Source organism: Mugil cephalus, chromosome 16, assembly GCF_022458985.1.
Source record: "Mugil cephalus isolate CIBA_MC_2020 chromosome 16, CIBA_Mcephalus_1.1, whole genome shotgun sequence".
NCBI classification, from domain to species: Eukaryota; Metazoa; Chordata; class Actinopteri; order Mugiliformes; family Mugilidae; genus Mugil; species Mugil cephalus.
Genome location: NC_061785.1, coordinates 7,889,582 through 7,913,477, shown reverse-complemented (window position 1 = coordinate 7,913,477; position 23,896 = coordinate 7,889,582). Strand labels below are relative to the sequence as shown.

The window sequence follows — 23,896 nt, the reverse complement described above, 5'->3', positions numbered from 1 at the left end:
ACGTGCAGTATGTGGGACATTTGTAGATATAAATGTGTAGTATTTTTGGTATAAACTTGGAATATCTGTGATATTGGTACATGCACAGTTTGAATATCTGTGGTTCGATATCTGACGTGGATCGACATGGCTCTGTAAAGCGACCTAAAGCCCCCATGTCATTGTAAAGTAATAACTCAGACGTGCCGACTGTGTGTGTGTGGTGGTGGTGGTGGAGGGCGATCTATTGTTGCTCTGCCATGTCTGTCTTCATCCCCTGTTTCCTCAAAGCTTTTTGAGGTCATGGGAGCTTTTCTTCGGGAGATCAAGTCAATCACGGAGAGGTCAGGGAGGCGAGGCAGAGCTACCGCAGGCCCCATCAGCCGCAGGAAATCTCCGCTGCAGGTGATGGAGGAATGAGCCGTAATGCTGCCTCTCCATTCAGTGTGTATCAGCACATTTTACTACAGGGATTACAGCTAAACACCCACTGGAATCAAGAAAAGCCCTCAGGGTTAATAAGGCTGGGTTTCTGTAACAGCCTCGGCTCTAACCGCGCGTCTGTATGAGTTAGACATCTGCAAACTGTTTATTGCTTTGAAGTAATTACCAGACTATTAGATGCACTTAAGGCCAATAAAATCCTGAGAGGCCCAGATAAAGTCATTAATTTCGACTGGGTAAACAATATGATCCCTTTGTGCAGCCGGGGGCCTCGTCCTTCTCACCGCCTCCCCCCAGTGGAGGACTAAAGCAAAGCAGACGACGCCGTCGCAGTGCTAATTAATGTGCAGCCTGGGCGATGGGCGACAGGAGACAAAAGTAAGAGCAGGTCTTTGTGAGCACTTTTCAGAAAGTTAAATCATCAGCAACCCTGGCTGCGTGCGGGAGATTAAAGACAATGACACTTAACTGGTCTGAAAGTTGGCAGGCGCAGCAGCAGTTCGGTCTCGGAGCATCCTTCACTTCCACACGAAATGTTCTTTATTCTTTAGGAAAAAATACATAATAATAGGAACTCTAGCTGAGCCTCGCGCTTTCAAGCGTTTAAAGCAGTGAATAGCGGGGTTTTGGAACAGTGTCTCTACTTACGGCACCTTAAACCTACTTAGCTTTTGAATAATGCAAGGCCTGCGTGAAAAGAAGTTCATTAGAAAGCAAAACTACACTTATAAATTATAAACAAAACGTGTCACGGCCTTTAAGAAAAACTTTAAAAAGCTCTCCAAATATGTTCTTATTTCAGAAATGTGAATACTACGTACGAGAAGCCTCCTAATGATGAGACATAAACTCAGTGCTTCTAGTATATACTGATCAGCCATAACATTAGGACCAGCGACAGGAGAAGTAAATAACATTGACCATCTTGTGACATTCAGTGTTCTGTTGGGAAAATTTTGGACCTGGCATTCGTCCATGTGGATGTTACTTAGACTTGTGTCACCTACCTACACCAGACCATGCACCCTCACCCCACAGTAATGACACACCTTGATGGCGGCATCCATCCCCAGCAGGACGCAGCCTGACCTTGGCAAACACACAAAAACGCTTTAGGAACAACTCCAAAAAAACAAAAAAAAACATGAAGAACGGAACAAAGTGTTCACCTGGCCTCCAAACTAGTCATAATGTTATGCCTGCTCTGTGTAATCTAAGGGACCAACGTTGGACTCGTGACCCAAATTCACATTCCTGCCCTGTGAAGTTCCCACATCCAGATAAAGTAACAAAAAGCAAAACACTTTCCTTCCCTGGAGGGGGACATTATGTCTTTTTTTTTTTTTCAGATGCATATGGGTCAGACGTGAGAATTCAACATTTATCAGCAGCACATAAATATCTCGAGGTGTTTGCATACCTGCGGCGGCCCAACGGGGAGAATGTGTTCCTTAGTAATTAGATGCTCCTCTCTGTGTAGTCCCCTCTGACCAATTACTTTTTGGCCCTGACAGTTTGCCTCCAGGAGCTAAGCGGGGCAGCCCAGAAGACAGCCCACTGACCGAGGGAGAAATATAACCAGCTGGGCCTTCCGCTCCGCTGCTGCTGCTGCTGCCGCTGCCGCTGCTGCTTCTTGCATTAGCTTAATTCTCTCCTCCACTGGGCAGATTTACACCTCTGCTCCTGATTACGTCCTTGGAGAGACGAGATGCCACCGGTCTGTTAGGGGGAAAAAATCACGACGCTGCTCCACTGTCAGCTGCAGAGAGGGCCCTCCACCAGCTGTTCCTCTGGTGTGCCTTTTAAAACGCAGGAACCTGCAGTTGGAGGGAAACGTGGTTTAGCAAGCAGAGATATTTAAACTTTAAAATTAAATTGCGCCTTTAAATAACCTGCTGCTTCAATTTGCTTGTGCAAAGTTTCATGTAGTCAGGTGGCGGCGGTGTCAACAGTAATAATGTGACCTTAAAATGAAATACACGCAGTCCAAATGTCATTTAGGTAATTACTCGTCCAAGGCGGGGTGCAGTAACAGTATTAGCCAGAGGAGGGCAGCATTGCTTTGGACATGATCTCCTGCAGCATCACTAAACAAAACAAAACCCAAAAACATCTATCAACCACGCTGTGCAGCTCCCTCGGAGGCAAAAAAAATATATATATCAGAAGGCAGAATCTGATCAGTGTATTGATTTTAATCACGCAGAAGTCGAGAAATATAGAGGCAGAGTCGGAATTTAGGGCGAAAGCGATGAAAAATGTTTCTCTGTCTGAGAGTTAACTGGAGTTTTGATCTTTACAACATTTACAGTTTGCCAATACTAATTCTGCCATGCAGCGCAGTGCCCGCAACAGCAACACATTTATCCTATTTAACAGCTGAAAGAGATGCCAGTGTGTTGTAATGCCACTGCTGTGTGTGTGTGTGAGATAATCACTGTTCATAAGCCTCAGTCTGCATCCGAGTTTGAAAATATGAATCCGTTTGACTCTTACACTTGTGAGGCAACTCAAAAGAAAAAAAAAAATACACAAACATGTAATCGAAACAGGAAAATTATACAGGTTTAATTAACCGGCTCAGACTAATGTAATATTTTTGGCGGGACAGAACGCCTGTAGCACTTTTTCAGTTATTTTCATGTGAAGTCGAAACTAGCCGGGAACTCTCCTTTCTCATCAAACCAGTCCTCCACCCCTGATCTCTAGGTATGTTTCCTAGCAACACGTCCTTCTGACTGCCTGGGAAAACCCAGCGCTTCATAATAGCCTCTGCTAATATAGATCAAAACAACACTTGGCTCTCTCCCTCCCTCAAACCGAGACAATAAGCCCACGTACAGGATGTGCATTTTTTTTTTTTTTTTTTTTTTTTTTTTGCATTTGATGCTGACTTCAGCACAAAACCAAAGCCCAGCACTAAGGGGCTCAGATTTAAAACGCCATCAGCCCCACTGTGCTTTACGGCCTGGTGTCGACTGCTCTCCTGCGCTTGTAAGAGCTGCCTGTGACAGCGGCTCTCGATAAGAGTGATGCAGTGTCTGGCCGGAGCGTGTAAAGTTGGAGGTTGGGGCAGAGCAAAAGCAGCGCTAAAGCGCTCAATCAGAGGCCAGTCTCCCCGGCCGCCGGCGTGTCCAGGTGTTTGCCACAGAGGCCGTCCACAGATTAGAAGTTTTCCGTCAGCGGAATCTCAACATGTAATTAAAAAGGCTCACCGCAATCCCCCAAAGCCCGTGAACATCCAGGCTGCTTGTTTTTATTCGAATAAACCGCAGAATGAAAGTTTGTCACGACAGATGACAGGGAGAATTAATGGGGAAACTCGGATGATTAATCGATGATTATCAAAATAGCTGCCAGATAATCTCCTTTTAATTACTGACCTATTGGCACAACTTCCAATTAGACAAAGGGGCTAAAATCCACCGAAAACAAGGGCAATGAAGGAAAAGATGAAGAAAATCTGTGTTCTCTGCAAAGGTGTTGAATTATTTTTTTCCTTCACTCGCTTCGCTTTGCTTCACTTCACCTTTCATTTAACTCCTTTGGTTTAAAAATCTTCTTCTTTTTATCATTATTATTAGTTCCAGTATTAGTGCCAACATTTCAGGAGTTTTTTTTTCTTTAATTTCATAAATTTTAGTAATTTGGTTCATGCATTTGAAGCTTCAAATGTTTGTCATGTTTTTCTTGAAAATACCTACAGTTAATTAATCTGTTATAATAAATCCATTCACTGATCAGTAAGTGGAGCATAAATTTAGATATTAACAGATACACCGATCAGGCATATGATTATGACCACTGACACCCCCCACCCCGTAGCAATGACACTCATTGCAGGATGCAGGAACAACTCTTAAAACATAAAGAACAGCACGAAGTGTTGATCTGGCCTCTAAATTCACTAGATCCCAAACTGATCAGGTATCTGTGGGATGATCCACAGAGGCCCCCTCCCCTCAACCCACAGGACCCCACTAACAACATCGTGTTTCCAGACATCACAGGACACCCTCAGAAGACCCATGACCATTCTCTGACGACAAATGTTCACTACAAACTAGACTGATTCACCACAAATTAGAAAATACACATTTACAGTTTAATGACTCCATCATAAAACACAAGGGAGACTTAAACAATATCAGGAAGGTGGTCATAATGTTATGCCTGATATGCCTCGTGTTATGACTAAGACTGTGTCATCCTTTTATTTGAGTAATAATCTACAGTAAGCAGCCACACTGGAGGGACTCGGTAACAGTGATTAGTTACATTTGTGGAGCACGCACAAACAACGCAGGAGAAAACACGAAACAAGACCGAAGCGCTCTGTGACAGCTGATAGACACAGCCCCGTGGCTCCTTCACGGCTGAAGCTCCGCGTTTGCCTTTCGAGAGGAACACTTTAAATTTAGACGGGAACAGGAGACGTACGTGGAAATCTTCATTTATTTATTTATTTTTTTTTTTTTTCTCTTCCATTTCAGTTTGACATTTAGAACAGTAATTACAGAGTCGTTTTAAAGATTCATTTCATGGCGTTCTCTTTCAAACTGCTCAGCTAACTGTAAATAGCATCGGGGAGAAACGGAGACTGTACTGAGGCACAAGATGTTACATTTACATTAAGTGTAGTGGCTGAGGACATTGGCAAGTTTTACTTTTAAAAGCAACGGCTGCCAAACTTTTGAAATCACTTTTTTTTTTTAGCATCATGCTAGTAACACAATACGGTCAAGACTATCGGTCACAACATTATGACCACATTCCTAATATTGTGTAGGTTACCAGCATCCAATGATGATTTTTCTTTTTTTTTTTTTTAACTGTTTTTGTGCGTCTGTGTCAGGCTGCTTCCTGCTGGGGATGTCTGCTGCCATCAAAGAGTGTCATTGATATGAGGACCTCCCCCGTCAGTGGTTTTAATGTTGTGGCTGATCGGTGTAGATGCCGTAGTGCATTTTTTATTTATTTTTTGTCTTTGATGCCCATCCTTGGGTTTGTGTGGGAGTACACAGCATGCGTGTACTTGCGTGAGTGTCATTTATCTCATCACATCCGGTCATAATGTTATGGCTGATCAATGCATTTCAACCACAACTACATTTTGTTACGAGCGAAACATGTGAACGCACTGACTATCTAGTGAACCACCGCAAATAATAACGATGCACTCTCTATTTACTGCCGCGTATTTCCTAAATGAATTCGTACTAAACAACACGCGCCCCCTTCATCCAACCTATATGCAGTAAGTCTCTTTAACACATCTCTGTTGACGTTAATGAAAAGACAATGAGCCTGGCTCAGAGCTCAGACCGTGTACCAGCTATAATTCCCCCAAAAAAGCCATGTACTCTGTGAGCGCTCATCGTGTTAAAAGTATAATCGTGATCACTAACCATGTCTATTACTGGGTACTTGCTGCATTTGGGAAAAAGAAAAAGCAATGAAAACACCACAGACAGTCATGATTGGATACATCCCCGGCCTCTGATTTATGGAAATACTGTCCTCTTTTATTATGCGAAGGAGACATTTAAAGAGAGGCATGCAAGCTTGCTGCCTCCCAGCAAATGAAAGTGTGTCAAGAGCGAGGGAAAATATACACATTATTCCTGGCTGAAATGACAAATGAGACGGGGACGGAGCGTGTTGTAAATACATTCCTCCCGAAGAGAAGGAGCTAGCTCATAGCTCTCCCCCAACAAAGCCTCTGGAAATCCTCTCAATTAAGCGATGCGTTTCCCCGTGCTTTGAGAAGAGAGAGGCCGAGGCATAATGGCTGAGCACAAATCACTGGGAGCCCATTGAAATAGCTGCCAGTTAACTGTGTAATATTACCACCGCTGAAATGCTTCACCCTTTTATCCCTTTTCAATTGCAAGGCTAGATATTGAGTGTGCACTGGGTATTCTTGATAAGTGAATTATGGCGCTGATGAAACTTTCTATTCCCACCTCACAGATCGGAGTCAGAGGACTCATCACCGCTACACAATAAGCAGGTTAGCGTGACTATTAAAAAGAAGAAGAAGAAAAAAAAGTAGTATTGGATCATATGGACTTCTTCAAGTTTTATCGTTTTACAACTTTAAAAGACGCTGGACACGATAAAGCCTGAGTCTCTCATCAATTTTTATTCTGAGAGGAGAAGAAAAATGTAAAAACTTTTCATGTGTACGTATAAATAACCAAGTAACTTCGCAGACTTGAGCCTGAACATTTGTATCAGCTTTGTGCATCTGAATCCTGCAGCGGATGCCAATTTTTATGTGGAAAATGGATCACATTTTTATTTTATTTTAGTCCATATTCATGCATCTTTTTTTACTACTACTACTTCAACTGAAAAAATAATTCACTTCGACGTAAGGATAAACAGCCTCGTGCATCTCCACTCAACAAATCTAATACAGGCTTGTCAAACCTAAGGCCCGGGGGCCAAAACTGTCTCGCCAGAGGGCCCAGTCTGGCCTGCAGGATGAATTTGCAAAGTGTGCTGTGAACTGCATTTGTTTTTCTCAGTAACTGCTGTACCCAATTCGTCCACCAGGGGTTTTAGTAAGAGTTATAAAGTTGAAAACAAAAGTAAACAGCAGGTGGAAGTAATGCACAGAAATTGCACTTTTGTTCTTAAGATTTTTTTCATAAATTGCTTATGAAAGGGATAGTTCATTAAATGTAAACACTTTCATCATTTCTCCTTTGCATTAAAACCAAGTGAAAAATTTGGAGTTACACAGATTGTCATGTCACTTGAAATTAAATTGAGCTGAGTCTAATAGAATAATGTGAGGAAGTGATAAAAAAAAATAATGATCATTTATTTTTTTTTATCAATTTACAAAATGAAAAGTGAACAAACAAAAGAAACATCTAAATCATATCAACATTCGGTGTTACTAACCTTTTGCCTTCAAACCAGCATCAATCCTTGTAGGTACACTTAAAGTCGTGGATTTTGTAGGATCGAAAAGCACATCAAGCTTATTTCTCTTCAAAATCAGAAGATGCCCAGTAGAGCCACCAGCTCAGAACTGTCAGAAACCAGTGGGACACAGGTACACCCATCTACTGTGTGGAGAAGTCTGGCCAGAAGTGGTCTTCATGGAAGAGTTGCAGCCAAAAATCCTTCGCTCTGAAATGGAAACCAGGCCAAGAGACTCAACTATGCACAAAGACGCAGGAACTAGGGTGTAGAAACATGACAGCAGGTGCTCTGGACTAATTTAAAGTATTTGTGTGTAGCAGAAGGCAGTTTCTTCACCAAAGGGCTGGAGAGAGCTACAACAATGAGTGTCTGCAGGCAACAGTGAAGCATGGTGGAGGCTCCTTGCAAGGTCGGAGTTGGAGATTTGATTAATGGCGTCCTCAATGCTGAGAAATACAGGCAGATACTTATCCATCATGCAATACCATCAGGGAGGCGTATGACTGGCCCAAAATTTATTCTGCAGCAGGACAAAAACCCCAAACACACAGCCAAGGTCATGAAGAACTATCTTCAGTGTAAAGAAGAACAAGAAGTCCTGGAGGTGATGATGTGGTCCCCGCAGAGTCCTGATCTCAACATCATGGAGTGTTTCCGGGATTACATGAAGAGACAGAAGGATTTGAGGAAGCCTCCGTCCACAGAAGATCTGAGCTTAGTTCTCCATGATGTTTGGAACAACCTACCAGCCGAGCTCCTTCAAAAACTGTGGGCAAGTACCTTGAAGAACTGATGGTGCCTTGAAGGCAAAGGGTGATGACACTGAATATTGATTGGATTTAGATTTCTCTTCTGTACATTTACTGCATTTCGTATTAATTCCTCTAATTCCGAAATCTTCACTGTCTTCTACTATCATTCTGTTATTTTTTTTTGCACTTCGTTCAGTTCTTCCGTACTTTACAGCTTTACTCAAAGGTGTTCTACAGTTCATTATTTCCTGCACATACACTGCAGGATGCTGGTTACTTCTTTTGTCCTGAAACCATTAGCTTTGGGTTTATGTTCAAGATCGTTATCTCGCTGGAAACAAACTCTCCTAAATCACGGCCCGTTTCTCCACAGCATCTCTGCTCTGCTGCCTCCTGCCTTTTGTTCCTCACTGATCTTTGTAAAATGCCTAGTGGCCCCTCCAGCTAGACATGCCATTTTCCAAAAACCCCTTTCCTGTACCGTCTCTCTGGCTGTAGCTCCTCGGTAAAGCCCGTCGCAGATCCGTTTGTTACCATGCTTTTTTTGGGCGTGGGGGAGGTGGTTTTTTTGACAGGACATCAACTAAACTGTAGAAACTTTCAAAACGTAGGTGTTGCTATTTAACCTTGAGCTTTTGCATCTTAATTGCACAGGCGGTCTCCGTTCATCTAATTATACAAGCTGCGATAAGTGCAGGTTTGTTGTAGAAATTGGGGCGGGGGTGGAATACTTTCCCTTTATTCGACATTTTTCCACAGAAGATGTTTTGACATGTCACAGCAGAAAGAGCACAAATAGAAATGCTGCCTGAATTGAAATTAGCCGCTTCAGCTGGAGGCTGCCGGCTTCGTCGCACGCCGGCTCACTCTCACACATCCATGACTCGCTCGCTGGGTGACTCGAAAAGAACCGAGCGCTTTGTTAATGTTATAAACGACTGCTTTTCGCGTTGTTTTCACAGTTCGGCGGCCATTAAACCGGCACTCCATACATGGGCTTGTAGCCGCTGATCGGTAATAAGGAGCGGTTGTTCAGTTAGTGGCCAGTAATAGCTGCTCGACTCCCTTTAGCGGCACGTGGAATCAGGCCAAAGTATAAATTTCAGGCGGTTTGACGTTCAAGTTATTACGCAGCGGGTCGAAGATGCGCTGGCCCCTGGGAGAAGGGCTTTAATGAACACCATCATGTTGTTGTAAGCGGAGAATGGCGGCGATGGTAATGATCCTTTAAAGAGAGTCGGGAGCAGCGTAGTCACGCCTTGAGAGGAAATGAAAATAAGAATGACAAAGGAGGTGAGCCCACGAGAGCAAAAACACTGGTATCGTTGGGAAACTTGCATTTTTATTGAATATTACTTACTCAATTTCTTTGTGTGTTTGGAGGGCAATTTATCATGTAGACAGTTGGTCAAATGAAGGCCCTATAGAGCACACACCTTCACTACTACACCTGGTATTCAGCAGCGATAACATGCACACAACAATGGTGTACTGGTACCCAGCAGGAATAAATGGCTTTTACAGTGAGGACGGAGGGATGTGGAATAAATTACATGTTAGTATTAAGCTTTTTTTTTTGATTACTTTTAGCCCTTTAGGACATCGGTTATGAGTCAAATGATTTGTTGTTATTTTTGCTAAACCAGCAAAGCATTTTGATCCGGTGGGTGTATTCTCAACATATTAATGAGACATTTTATAGTCTCAAAATAAAAAAAATAATAAATGAATAAAAAAAACAAAAATGAGCCCATGAGGTATAGCGGTACAAGTAGTCTCTTATGACTGCTTTTTCCAAATAAAACTCAGAGGGGGGGAGAAAAAAAAATGTCATTCAGTGCTCCTAATTAGGACGAGGGAGCGTCATAAACCGAGACTTTCTCCAGATAAAAACACCTTCAAACACCAGATGCTACAGTCGCGGCGTCTCTCCTCGAGCACACACCCACTCGCAGGGTGTCAGCAGAAAAGAAGAGCTGAGGAACATGAGCCACCTGGGGATAGCGCTTCAGAAAAGGTCCTGCAAGTTGGCTTCACACTACAGACAACCGGGGACTGTGCATGCACTTAGCTAATGGGACGGCAAAGGGGACGGTCCGGAAAATGTAGGTACGACGGTGTGACTTCACGGTAGCTTTGACACTGATGAAAACACACAAAAACAAAAAAGCACATGGTGGCTTATCAAAATATGTTCAACTGTTGATAACAACTGACTACGATGAATGAAGTAGCCCTATCATTAATATGGAAGTGATAAGTGATTTGACACTGAACTTATTGTTACCGGCACATTTTGCACGAGGTTGCTTGGTTGTTGGTTCAGTTTTATTTCTTATATAGCGTACAATAGTTTATAAAACCCCTCAGACTAAACAGGAAGGCAAAAACTCCCTTTTCACAGTAAGAAACCTTCGGGGAGGGAGAGGGACACATAGCAGTTAACAGGCTACACAGTAGTAGCACAGAATTCATGAGCAGTAATAGTGAAGAAGAGAACAGGAGGTCAGTGCCGGAAATAAGAAAGTAGAGGATGGGAACTTTGTGTTAGACTGAAGAGAGTAGAGGACATGTCCTCAGTGCATCGTGCTCCAGGTTGGTTCAGTCCAGCCCCAACTGTACGCTTTATCGAAAAGGAAAGTTTCAGGCCTAAACTTTAAAGTGAAGAGGGTTCATTTTTATGATATATATTTATTTTGGTTATTTAAGTGTTTGTCTTGTACCATTGAGTCAAAATCCTTGTACGAGCACTCATACTTGGCCAATAAAGCGGATTCTGATTCTGATGTATGAATGCTGAGTGCCTGTAGGGGGATTGGGGATTAATAAAGTATCCACCCATCCATGCATCCGATTTTGTTTGCTTTCGGTTAGTAAACGGACTGAAGAGCCTGGAACATCCCACTTTAACATTTACAATATTATGATTGAAGACACTTTTCTTAAACTGCACGTACAAAAGTATAATAATGTTACTGTTCTCAGTTAGTCCACAGACACACCAGAGTGATGCACGTATTACTAATTTAATTAAAGCTAATTAAAGAGCGATTTAATTTAAAGCAGCTCCGCAACAGATAAATTACACACCGGCTCGACGCTTCAAACTCCAACCATTAATTTGGAGTCAAAATACATTAAAAGCATTAAACGAGTCAAGCGCAGAAAGCTGATGGGAAAAAATAAAATAAAACTTGTCACACAGAATCAAACAATATGCTCCAAAAATAATGAAGCTGTTTGCGGAAGCTGCACCAGAGGGGGTTTTAAACTGAGAAACTCATGCACCCTGAAACGCAAGAACTGTCAGGCTCAAGAGAGACGTCTTCACCCGACCCAGAAGTTACAGAGATGTTTCACCTTCCATCTGCAGAAAAAAATTACAGATTTAAAACCCCAAAACGCAGCTCGAACTTCATTTAAAAGTCAAAAGAGAAGTAAAAAGAATATGAATTAAACAGTGGGAATTAAGGGCTATATTGCATTTTGTTATTGCCACCACCAATAGACCGGTAGATCTGCACATTATCAAAAAACAAGTACATATGCAGATATTTTTATAGTACATCCACATCAGTAAATCTATGTTCATTTAAAAAAAATTAAAAAAAAAGATTAAGTTTCTTAATTTAAGACCTCAGGATAGTGTCTGTAAATGGTGGTTCTAACCGTGTTGTTTCCTCTCAGTACCCACCTCAGTACCCTCTGGAACTGTAGCCTACAAACCCTAATCCATCCTGCTGCCGCGCCTTAGTCTATAAAAAAATGATGAAAAATTTTATATATATGAAAAAAAAAAAAAATCCACGCTCAATCCCTCGGTGCTTAACCCTGTTTTCATGCGGCTCCATGCTCCTAGAGGACCATATTCTCATCTCACCATGTACTGTACCTGCTCAAGGCTGCTGCAAGTGGACAGGCAAACTAGGCAATTGCCTAGAGTCCCGAGGTGGAAGGGGGACCCCCAGAGATGGGTGATGTCGGACCATATCAATGACAATGATGGAACCCCTGTAGATGCTGCAACGACACGTTGGGAGTCTCTCTGTTACCTGGCTTGCTGCTGCTGCTGCTGCAGGGCAAAATTAAGCAAAACTACCTCTCAGAACACACACACAAAAAAAAAACAAAACAAGAAAGACGAGATACTGTAAAGTATGAATGTGCATTACATTAAAAGTAGATATTGCCACATGCCACTTTGTCCCTCCAAGAATCAGAAAAGTTTATTGTTCAATGTATAACAGCAGCTAATGATGTTCATAGCTCTTTAACATGGAAGACATATTGTTTGCATTTGTTCAAGCCAAGGCTTGCAAGCAACAGTTTTAAAAGGAAATGCATGGGGGGTGGTGGTGGGGGGGGGGGGGGGGGGGGGGTTTAAGGTGCCTCTTGCCCGAGGCCCCCAATCTGCCTTGAAACAGCCCTGCACCTGCTATATACGGCTGAAATGAGAATAAAACCCTCTTTGACTTACCAGGGTTATACATGTACCTGCGAGTGAGCACGACTTTGTTTTTCTGCAGGATTCAAGGTTTTATGACAAAACTTGCATCCGTGATTTATTTATTTATTTTGCTGCTCCTCAGATGTGGGTCACATTCCAGATTCAAACGGCGAAAAGAGAAACGATCGCTCAGCGAGAGAACGCATTATGCAAATGAGTCGGGGATCACATGTAGGTACTTCCAGGACGCACCGTGATCCGATAACACGCGGCTCCCGCGTGTCGCACGGCTGACGGTGAGAGTGAGCCGCTCGTGGCGGCTGTCAGTCAACAAACAGGAAGCTTTGTTAGTCAGCAGAGGAGAGGGGAACTTAAAGATTTGCACGGTTCGCTCGCTGAAATGTGCAAACACGCGGATCTATTTTCGGAGCCTCTCGTCGCCGTGCTCTCAAGGCAGAAATAATGAGCAAGGTGTCTTTTTAAAAATACATACATTTGAAAGTTTATTCAGAAGTCATGTCAGTAGTGAACTGAGAACAGTCATTATTGAAATCCAAGGTAACAGCAATCTAGGACAGGTTGAATGAGGATAATGTGATGGGAGTTAGTTGCAGGTGCACTCCAAAAAATTTAACCAATAAAATCCATGATAGGTTTTCACATCTGTCAAGTCTCTGTCAATTCAAAACCTATGAACCCTTTTTTTTTGTTTGTTTCATGTAAATAATTCCACTTAATCTAATGGCACGTTAATATAAAAATGATCCAATCAATCACATAAAAAAATGAAATAAAATAAAATCATATATACAAACCTCTGTACATAGTGTAGATATGAATAAAAGAGACAGGCATCGGTGCTTTAATGAGCTAGTTTCTCTCGTATACGTGAGAGAGGGTCAGTATCGGGAAGCTGCTGGTTCAAGCTTATCTGTCTGAGAACAATCTCACGTCACACTAAAAGTGGTGAAGTGGCGCGTTTGTATCTACAAATTCAGTGACTACTTTTGTGTGCAACACGCTCCCTGGTGCAGACTGCGTCATCGTCAAACAGAAGGCAAAACGAGAAACAAGGAGAACAGTTTTAAAAAGATGAGGAGGACGAGGGGGCGGGAAGCGGTGAGGTATTCATCTTGTCAAGCTGGGGAATGGGAGCGAGGAATGTGTGGGTTAAAAACAGGCACTTTTCTCGGGGGAACAGTTGCCGCCGATGCCGTTTTTTTTTTTTTTTTGTTGTGTTGTCAGTGGAGCCGCTCGGTCCTACTGTCGACGTCTTTGTTTACTGTACAATTCCTGAATCGATGGACGCCTGTTTCCTTGTGGTCTTGGGTGGAGGAGGAGGCGGGGTCTTGCTGGGCAGAGGAGGCGGAATGTGCTGCAAACAGAAACAGCCATTAACATGAGATACTATCATTTGGTTACAAAGCACTTAAAGCTTTAAAAGTCTTAAATGATCCAGTGAAAACAAGATGAATAAACATCAGTTTGTTCTCAGAGTTTGTTTCCTTTCTGGCACCCACACGGATCTCACGCAGCCCAATACTAAGATCAAATTCCAAGAGTTGCTAACATTCCTATCAGCTGAGAAACCAAATGTTTTTAACCTTTAAGACCTAAACCATATTCGCATGAGGACGTCATGTGATTCAAATGTTATCCCCTATGTTTGGGTTTCATGTGGCGCATTCACACGTGATAAACAAACTTTGTGTTCTACTCAAATTTACATTCCATTGTTGCGGCTCTGCTACTTCCCATCTCGTTCCACTACGCATCAGAGACGGTTTTAATTACCTTGAATAATAAAAAATATAGTTTTAGATACTATTTATCCCAGGGAAGAAATTACCAACAACCTACCGGTATTTAAATCATACCCACCTACGCTGATGAACACATTAAGATCAAAAAATCGAACTGGCTTCGACCAGCTAGCAAGGAAATTCTGTAAGTTCTTCTCATGCCAGCATGGGTTCACTAAGTCGCTGATCAGCCAATCAGAGTCAACACTCCCACATATGAACTCCATGAGTTTAACATGAAGAGTTAGAAAAACAGTGCAGACTAGGGGGACACCTTGAAAACCAGGGCCATATATGGCTTACCAGTGGCCTGATTCGGGCTGTGTCATGGCCTTAACTCCTTCTATATACACTGATCAGGCATAACATTATGACGTTACGTCCTAATATTGTGTAGGCCTCCAAAACAGTTGTGACTCAACAGAGAATGGACATGGGCCTTCTGATGGGGTCCTATGGTGTGTGGTAACAAGATGTTATTAGTGGGGGCCTTTGAGTCCTATGGGTTGAGGGGAGGGGCCTCTGTGGATCATCCCACAGATACTTGATCAGTTTGGAATCTGGTTGGTGAATTTGGAGGCCAGTTCAACACCTTCTGCTGTTCTTCATGTTTTTTTTTTTTTTAGATGTTCCTAAACATTTTTTGTGTGTGTGCTGCACCCTGCTGGGGAGGAGTGTCATCGCTATGGGGTGGGGGTGCCTGGTCTGGTCTAGATATGTGGTACATCCACACGAATGAAAGCCAGGTCCAAGTTTCCCAGGAGAACACCGCACTGTCATAAGATGGTCAATGTTATTTACTTCTCCTGTCAGTGGTCATATTGTCATGCCTCATCAGTATATTTTTTAACTCCTAAATCTTTCTGAGAAAGGATTAGCCTGATTGAGGTCGTCCGTTTGAGCGTTTCTCTCCACCTGCGCGCCCTTCCCGACAGTGCAGGGCGAAAGACAAGAGACGAGGAGCGATTCTGGTTAACGACCTCACCTTTGCTTCCAAAGACTGTAAATGAAGAACGGCTGCCACTCCGATTCAGAACATCTGCTCTCACTACATTACTGTCAGCCCGCTGCCACACCACGCGCCCCTGCTCTGTTTTACTACCTGTCCGTGGGCCGTGACAGTAGATAAATAAGATTAGTTAAAGGAGTGACGAGGCGAGAGGACGGCTGGAGTGGAAGTCGCCGAGTGTGGAGAGAGGAGTCGCTGATTAACAGCAGGAGAGCTTCTGATGGATGTGAGAGCTAAAGTAATCATCCAATCAATCACATCTGAGCGCCGGGCCGGCTGTGGGGGGGGCAGGTATAAATAACAGCAGGGTGGGCAGACAGATGTAAGCCCTTGCTGACTGACTGATGCCTACACTATTCCGTCACAAACATTACAAAAATAATATGCAGTTAAAAAAAAAAACCTCATATGCGAGTGTTAAACATGCAGACACGCATGGAGACATGGACATTAGCACAGGACACCGGTGGGGAATAGTGGAGGAGTTTGACCCAAATGTCAAGTGCGTGAAGCGGCACCTTGTTTCATTACAAGTGCCATGCATGCATCATTAAGGAGTTCCTCTCAGCCCTAATTAAAACACCTACTCTTTGATGCGGCGGGGGCGGCGGAGGCGTCGAGGGACTCGTCAAGTCTTGATTATCTTGCAGGTTGCCATAATCAGCTGTGCTGCCTTTCAGCGGGAGCGGAGGAGGGGTTTCGCCCTTGTCGGAGCAGCCCATCCCGTTCAGCTCCAGACCTGTGCAAAGAGGGCGCTTCATCAGCTCACATTCATCATCAGGAGTATTTCTGAAGCAGCGGGGCCGGGACCTTGAATGGGTCACTAGCTGAAAATAACTGTCAGAATTTAACTGTTACGCAACATTACGGCACTTAGAGGTGAACACATTTAACAAGTATGCTGATATTTAAGCGATACTTTATAATACAAATGCGCCAAATGATAATATCTTAAAGCAGCAATGAACCTAAAGAGAACTATCAGCTTAATCTGCAGCACTGCAGAAAGTGTTTTGTTTCTAGCTTCCTCCTCTCATAATGTCATTTCAGGCTGTAACCGGCTTTCAGCAAAATAAAGCTCTAAAAATCCCCCGTACGCTACAATATTTCCAGCACTAAACAGCAGGGAGAAATAAACAGGAACTAGGTGGTGGAGCGTTTAGCTGTTAAAGAGACACATATTTCCCTCAAGAGTAAGAGAGAGGAGGCTTCTGATTGCTACGTGATCACAAACATGACCTCAAATGAGTAATAATTGTCGCGCCGCGTGCGAAATGCACAACTGTTTGTTAACAAATCCGATACGAGAAGCGCTGTGTCATCCGCAGGTGGATGCCGGTAACGGTTCAGTGCGACGTCTCTTACTGGAGACGGTGAGCAGGCTAAAGGAGTGTTTGCTCCTTGGTGTAATGGGCGGGGGCCCGGGCGTGGAGGAGGAGTTGGAGGAAGGAGGAGGAGGTCCAGGAGACACGGAGAGGCGGCGGTCCACACCCATCTGGTTGAGAACTTGACTCCTCGGTCTCTGGGGCCGCAGAGGGCTGATCTGTGGGATCACGTGCAGAGGAAAAGAAAAAAAGGATCGAGTCATTACTGAGCGCTCAAAGTAAAACAACAGTAAATCACAAAAAACGCAATTTACTGCGTGACAAATGAGTTGAGACTCTGGTGAAATATAAAAGAAGATCAATAAAAGATCACTTAAAGAGGAAAATCACTTTCACGTCCCTCTTGGGACGGGCCGTGTGCATCTGAACGCATATTAAGTCGGCTGTTTGTATTCCTGAAGGAGAAACCATTTGGACGAGCGTGCTTGTTGGACTGCAGTACCTTATTTGTGGATACAAATAATTGTTTGCATGCAAAGCTGTGTTTTTCCCACTTTATTATGGCTGGAATTTGAATATGAAAAGATCTGCCCCGAGGGCGATTCCACACTGTTGTCTATGTTAACAAACTTCTCTGTAATTGGCCAAACTCAAACAGTCAGTCGCCAGGGAGACACTGAAAATAACAACACACTTCATTGAGGGGTGACATTTTTCTCCAGGATGTTAAAACTGAGATTTAGATTGAGCGTGAAAAGGCGATTTCAGGACTTTTTCTTTGTGTGTCCCGCATTATACTTTCAAATGCAGTTTGTGTATCCTGCAACTGTTTGATAATCACCAGAGACCTCTTGGTGCTCTACACTTGACCCTTGAGGCATGAGGCTCCCAGCCTGAGCCAGACGGCTCCAGCTTTGCCAGGGGCCTCCTTTGCATGACATTCCTGCTCTTATCTCAGTGCTGCTAGCCAGGGATCACTCCCACCGGGCATGAAGAGCACGCTGATACTTCTCTGATGTAACGGACACAGAGGTGGGGAAGAGGGACATGAGAACAGCAGGAAGAGGGCTGGTGAAGGTATGAGTCCCTGAGAGCTAGCTTTTTAGCTACATGTTACCTACGTATTCTTATCTTTTTCTATCTTTTTAAACTGATCATTCACAGATCAGTCCACAGTCCATTTTACCAAGATTTTATTTTATACTGTGTGTGGCTGGTGCTGTTTTGTGTTGTTTTCTCTTGTTTATTGTATTGTACTGTGGTTGGGTGCTTCTTTGAGTGGCCAGACTTCCTGAATTTCCCCTTGGGGATCACTAAAATATATATTTATCTATCTATCTGATACTGATTGCAGAAATGGGAAGAAACACATGATCGTGAAAATTAAAACCAAGCCAAAGAGCTGGAGAGAGCAGAAAACAGAAAGGATCCAGGTTGAAGTTAAATATATAGCTTCTGAATTAGCCCACACAGCTTTGTCTGGGTAGCATTAGAAATTCACAGAATTAGGATCCAGGGATGTACAGGAATGGTTAAATAGAAGCAGCAAAGGAAACAGAAACAGCAGACACGTTAAAGAGACCGAAAGAAGAAGATGGAAATATCTAAACAGTACCGTCTCTGAGAGTATGACGGCCTCGGCTGGCTGCAGAGGGATCTCGGTCGTCTTCATCTCTTTGTCGAAGATCTCCTGGTGCTTACTGTTCCTCTTCTCCTTCTTCTTCTCTTTGCGCTCCCTCTCCGATTCGTCCCGGTCCAGTTTGTCCTGAGACTTGGTGTGCAGCTTCTTTGGCAGAAGAGGCTCCAGAGCAAAACTGAATGAAGCATAACATTGCATTAGTTTAAATAAAATAAATAAATAAGACTAGTGCACTGAAGTTTTGCATTAGCAAAATATATTTCTTTTGGTATATGGTATTTTGTTCTGTGAGGAACCAGGTGTTACCCGTCTGAGCCAGGTCTGGAGGGGGAGTTGTCAGAGGAGATTGAAGTGACTGAAGCTACTGACAGCGGCCTCTGGGAGGAGGGCATGGTGAAAGACCGCACCATGGAGTGAGGACGTGAACCCCGACGTTCGTCCGCTGTCGGCTGACACCACAGAGGGAAAACAAACAGAAACAGAATTCAGCGCACAGGTCACGCTTTTTAAGTTATCTCTGCATCAAAACGCCCCAGCTGTGAATAAAAGTGTTCAAAATAAGTAGCGGGTTGAGAAAGTCTAAAGGTCATTTTGGAATTTTATCCTGAGCCGATCCTCCCTACAGAGCTTCAAACCCAGCAACATAACTGAACTTAAAGAAATCTAGCAGTTCCATTAATTTCTGACGGAACTTGCAGGAAGAAAAATCCAGGAGCCGCGGCTCTAACAATGAAGCCTTGTGAATTTAAAGAGTCTTTTCAAGCGAAGAAAGGGGCCATCACACATCTGATAGGATAACCTTATTATCACGCCCTGGAAAGTGATGGCTTTTCTCTTGTTTGAAAGGTCACCACCCTCTCCCTTTAAATTGAGTGAGCGCCCCGTTACCTCGGGCAAGATGGAGGGAAAAGCTTGGCCAAGCAACAATTAAATCTGTAAAGGATGAGGGGGTTGTGGGGTGGGGTGGGGTGGGGTTAGTACCCGGCAGCAACCCGCTACACACAAGCTGACTTCAGCTTAAAGTAAGAACCCACAAAGTGTCACATACAGTGCATGTTCTGTGTGCGGAGGAAGTCTTATAAATGTGATATAATGCGGTTAATTACGTCCAAATCAGACTTGGATCTAACTGTAGTGTCCATTAGGGCTACGCAATTAATCAAATTTTAATCGTGATCACGATGTTGGCTGCTATGATAAAATGAATCTGAACCATATTTACATTTAAATTACATTCCTGAGACCCAAGCTTTTGTTTGCTATGCATTTTTAATTCCTCCAAGGTTTTTAGGATCAGTATATAAACTAAGCATCATCTTTCAAAAGGAAGTAGTAGTTTTTGAAAAAATAAACGAAAAACCAATGTCCTCGTATGTGGACACTGGGATTATTTTATTATTTATCTTAATCAAGTCACCAATGTGTCATCAAATATGAAACTCTTTATTTTAATACCTGTACACAGCTGAGCAAAAACAGAATTGCGAACAGTGAAGTCCCAGTGTCCTCAAACGGGTACTTGCTAATTAGCGAGGTTGTAGCTCGTTGCTATTGATAAAATTTGTTAGATTTGTTGGTCATATCAAACTATAAATGTGAATAAGCATAAATAAATAAGTTTTAACCGTAGAATGTGATCGTCTGTAGAATGAATCCAATGAAATGCCCGCTATCATGTTTTTACCGACTAGTGAAAATTGTTCGAATATTGTTCGTTTAAAAGTACAGCAATAAAAATACAGATGTTTTCCCTAACATGATTAATAATCGCGATTAATAACTGATTATAATATTGATCATAATAATCGTGATTTTCATTTTAGTCATAATCGTGCAGCCTTATCATGTCCATACTAGCCTGGCATCTGAAGTTGTTTGGTGAGAAAAGTAGGAACACAACTGTGGAACAAATCAAAGAAATCTAGAAATCTTCTTAACTTAGACAAACAAAGCGTTTTAATCACCTCGATAAAAGATTTAGAAATAATTTAGGCATCCTAAAATGCCTCAACTAACACGTGTAATAATTCATATCTGTTGAAAAATTAAAGAAATTTACTAAATAAACCATAAAACTACAAAAGGAAAACGAATCCTACGTAATGGATGTCTGAGGATGAAGTGGAGAAAAAAAAAAAGTATTTATCTTCGAATAAATCAAATATCCATTTAGGAGCAGATTCCATTAGTGCCTGTTAAAATTAGCACAGAGAACTACAAAGCACTTTCATGTAAAAAAAAAAAGAAAAAGAAGCTTTAAGTAGAGGATAAAAAGCTCTTACCAGGGTCTTCACCCCATACTGTTTCTCCACCTTCTCCCGCAGCTGCTTGAAGCAGGCCTCCATACGGTCGTGGAAGGGCCTCAGCGCCTCCGTGACCTTCTCCCCGTGAATTCGAACGCCTTCAGCGAGATGAGGGATCTGGCAGCAAAAAGAAGAAACGTCGGCATTAGAAATAAAAAAAAAAATAATAAAAACTTCAAACACCGCCCCCCCTACCCAAGAGATGAGAGGTGTCGAAAACCAAAAGGAATAATTCAGAGACGGATATACACCTAATTTAACGTACATGACCTTAGCCTGCTTGGCTGTGAGTCTTCATGTGTGTGCACAAAAATATCCCTCCAGCCTCATTCAGGTGAATTTAAGACTGTGCTGTGGTGGAAAGCTGTTGCCATGACACTCCTTCTACTTTCCTCCCATCACCAAGACATGATACACCCTGTATATTAAACATGGCAGCGGGAAGAAGGCCGGCTACATCTACAGGCATGCACTTCTTGAGACGGACGCCCTCCACCTCTGACGCAGAAAACGACGCAATGCGCCGCTTCGAGCTCGCCGTCGACGCCTGTGGAACTGTAGGAAGCCGGTGAATAACAAAAACATATAGCAGAGGGAGCCCAGGTAGACGGAGAGAGGGACGAGCGAGGCAGAGACTGAAGCTGCTGAAAACTAGTAATTAGGAAACCCCAGTGCCACAGTCAGTGTCAGCAAGCTCTGCTGACTAAATCTGGCAAGAGCAGGAAGCGTCATCCTTCAGCGAGTTTTTTATTTTTTTCTTCTCTCCCACCTCTGCTTGTTGAAACCAAAGGTGAAGATTTTTTTGAGGGGGTGTTTCCGTGCTACATGCCACCTTTAACTGTGGCACGCCAGGGAGGAATTGTTTCCAATAACTCGCTGGAAACAAGCGAAGATGTTACAGTGAGTTTTTCCTCTCCCATGGCAACTGTAAAAAATATTCCCCGAAATGTCTCACTGCTGTAAGTGAGAAATACCGCTGAAGGTGAAAGGAAAGCAACTTACGCCTTTTATGCTCATGAATAAGTAAAGAGAGAAAATAAAAAAGGGAATTTAAGTCAAGCGTTTGCATTAAATGCTCGGGGTCAGACGGGGGGTGAAGCTGGAACAATGCATCTCGTGGCTCATTTTGAGTACAGCAGCTTTTGAGGCTGACAAATTCAAGTGAGCCCGGAGCAAAATGGAACAAAGAATCTGCTCAGAGTACAAAGAAGTGTGTGAAGTATTTGGCAGGTGGGGCAGTGGAGAGAAAGAGTGAGCGTGTGCGTGATACCCCGAGATTCCCTCGAGTCCGCTCTCCTTTCTTCCTTTTCTCTGAGGGCAAACTGCCCCTCCGCAGCAGACTGGAGCGCACGACAACCATTCAGTGCATTTCGTGATGCAACCTTTTGTAATGATCTCAAACGGTGCATGTTTTATTTACACATTTTTTTCAAATAAGGTGGGCTCATTAATGTGGAAGCAACGCTGCTAATGCAGAAACACGCACAAATTACTTGGCGTGAGGTTCTCAGCCATGTAATACACCGCAGTAATACCTTAATCAGCCTCCTATGGTGGGAGGAACATACTGTGAGCTGATCAGCTCCAAGAAAAGATACTGAGCTCGCACCACAGTGGCTGAAATCCAAGATGTTTCAGATAAATGAACACGGACATGAATGAGAGGCGGCTACGGACACCCTGCAAGGATTTCCCCTGATATGGAGTGCCCTCGTCATCACTGCTGGGACCCGTTAGAGGAGAGAAGAGAGGGAAGGGGGCTCTGGAATAAAAGGTGAAGGAAATGACAGACGGGTTAAAAAAAAAAAAAAAAAAGAAATAAATAAAACAATGGGGAGAAGGAGAAAGGAGGGGGGAGAGGAGTCAGAAAGACAAAGTGTTGTGAGACGAACGAAAAAAACAGCGAGAGTGAAAGCTGAGGCAAGATTCACGTCTCCCAGGATACCCACATCTTTTTATAGACCTCGGGATGATTGAGTGCGACTGAGTGGCGGCATGGCAACAGAATCCTGCTTGGTGGCTGCGCGGTGATAAGCTCATTGTGGAAGACACTTAGGCTGAAGGTTGGCAACACACGCGCACACGTTTGTGTGGCTGGGTTTGTGAGGACATTCATTGACACATTTATTTCCCTAGCCCCCTTACCATAATGCTAACGATAACCTTACTGTAACCATAACACAAAAAAACAAGTCTTCACCCTCAAGCAGCCATGTAACATAGTGAAGAGTGACCAAACGTCCTCACTTGGCACAAATGTCCTCATGTCGAAGGTGTAAAAACTGGTCCTCAGAAAGATAACTGTACAAGAATACACACACACACACATATATGTTTGAATGGCTATCTCTGTGAGGACATTCATTGGAATAATACACTCCCTAGCACCTAAACATCTAAGTGCCTAACCCTAACCTCCGTGGTTTTTGAATTGATTGTTTTGGGTCAATAAAGAGTTGGAAAGGTTAACTGAGGAGGTTTGGAGATACAGACTCGTGTTTGACAAAATTTCTGCAAAATTTTCGCCTAAAGTTTCAAAGGTCATTGTTAAAGTTGAAGCAGGAAGCGGAAAGTGAAGCAGGATGTAGAAACTAAAGTTAACCAGACTGGCAAAAAAAGACACAGCGCCGTCTAGTGTTTGGGTGGTGTGATTACAGAATGAGACAGACTGACGAGTATAAATGTCTCAGCCCTGATCAGTATACACTACACATTACGAGCGAGGACCAGCCAAAATGTCCTCACTCCCTAGCTAGTTCTCAGAAAGACAGCTGTACAAGAACACACACATGGACTAGTTTAATTACATGTAACATCTGTTTTATGACGTGGGACATCAGTAAGAGAGGCTACCATTTGTGAGGTGAAGCTAATTAGACACATGAGACCTTGTGCTGCATTTCTAATAAACCCAGCGGTGAACATTCACGAAACATTACTTTAAAATTGTAAAGGGGTGATAACACATACTGCGGAAACAGGTACTTTTTTAAAGATTTTTAGAGGAGACAATAGCAAAGCTACTAGGCGATGTTGAAAGCTGGGAGGGTGAGGCATATATTGGTGATATTAGGATGTACCACGGAGATCCACAGGGCAATACAACGGCAAGTGTTGCTGCCTTTAAAAATCAGACTCATTCAAATAATTACAAGAAGCACATTAGTATGGGGATACCTTGGGAGAAATTCTTACAGGAGAGAAATCAGTGGTTGAATGTCACCACTCTAACAAACCAAGCTTGTGCAAAACTGCGG

At 43.1% G+C, this 23,896-nt stretch overlaps 1 protein-coding gene across 7 annotated transcripts in view; it reads right to left on the bottom strand.

Annotated features, from left to right (window-relative positions):
• Nucleotides 1–13,035: 13,035 nt before the first annotated feature.
• The window catches only part of dock1 (dedicator of cytokinesis 1), a 194,847-nt gene continuing 183,986 nt past the window's right edge, over nt 13,036–23,896 (bottom strand). For all 7 annotated transcript variants that reach the window (XM_047608341.1, XM_047608343.1, XM_047608342.1 and 4 more), the window contains 6 exons: nt 20,619–20,756; nt 18,643–18,785; nt 18,313–18,511; nt 16,738–16,915; nt 15,960–16,111; nt 13,036–13,936 (listed from right to left, as the gene is read on the bottom strand). In XM_047608341.1, coding sequence (XP_047464297.1) covers nt 13,841–13,936; nt 15,960–16,111; nt 16,738–16,915; nt 18,313–18,511; nt 18,643–18,785; nt 20,619–20,756 — 906 coding nt within the window. In that variant the 3' untranslated portion in view covers nt 13,036–13,840. The remainder of the gene's footprint in view (nt 13,937–15,959; nt 16,112–16,737; nt 16,916–18,312; nt 18,512–18,642; nt 18,786–20,618; nt 20,757–23,896) is intronic.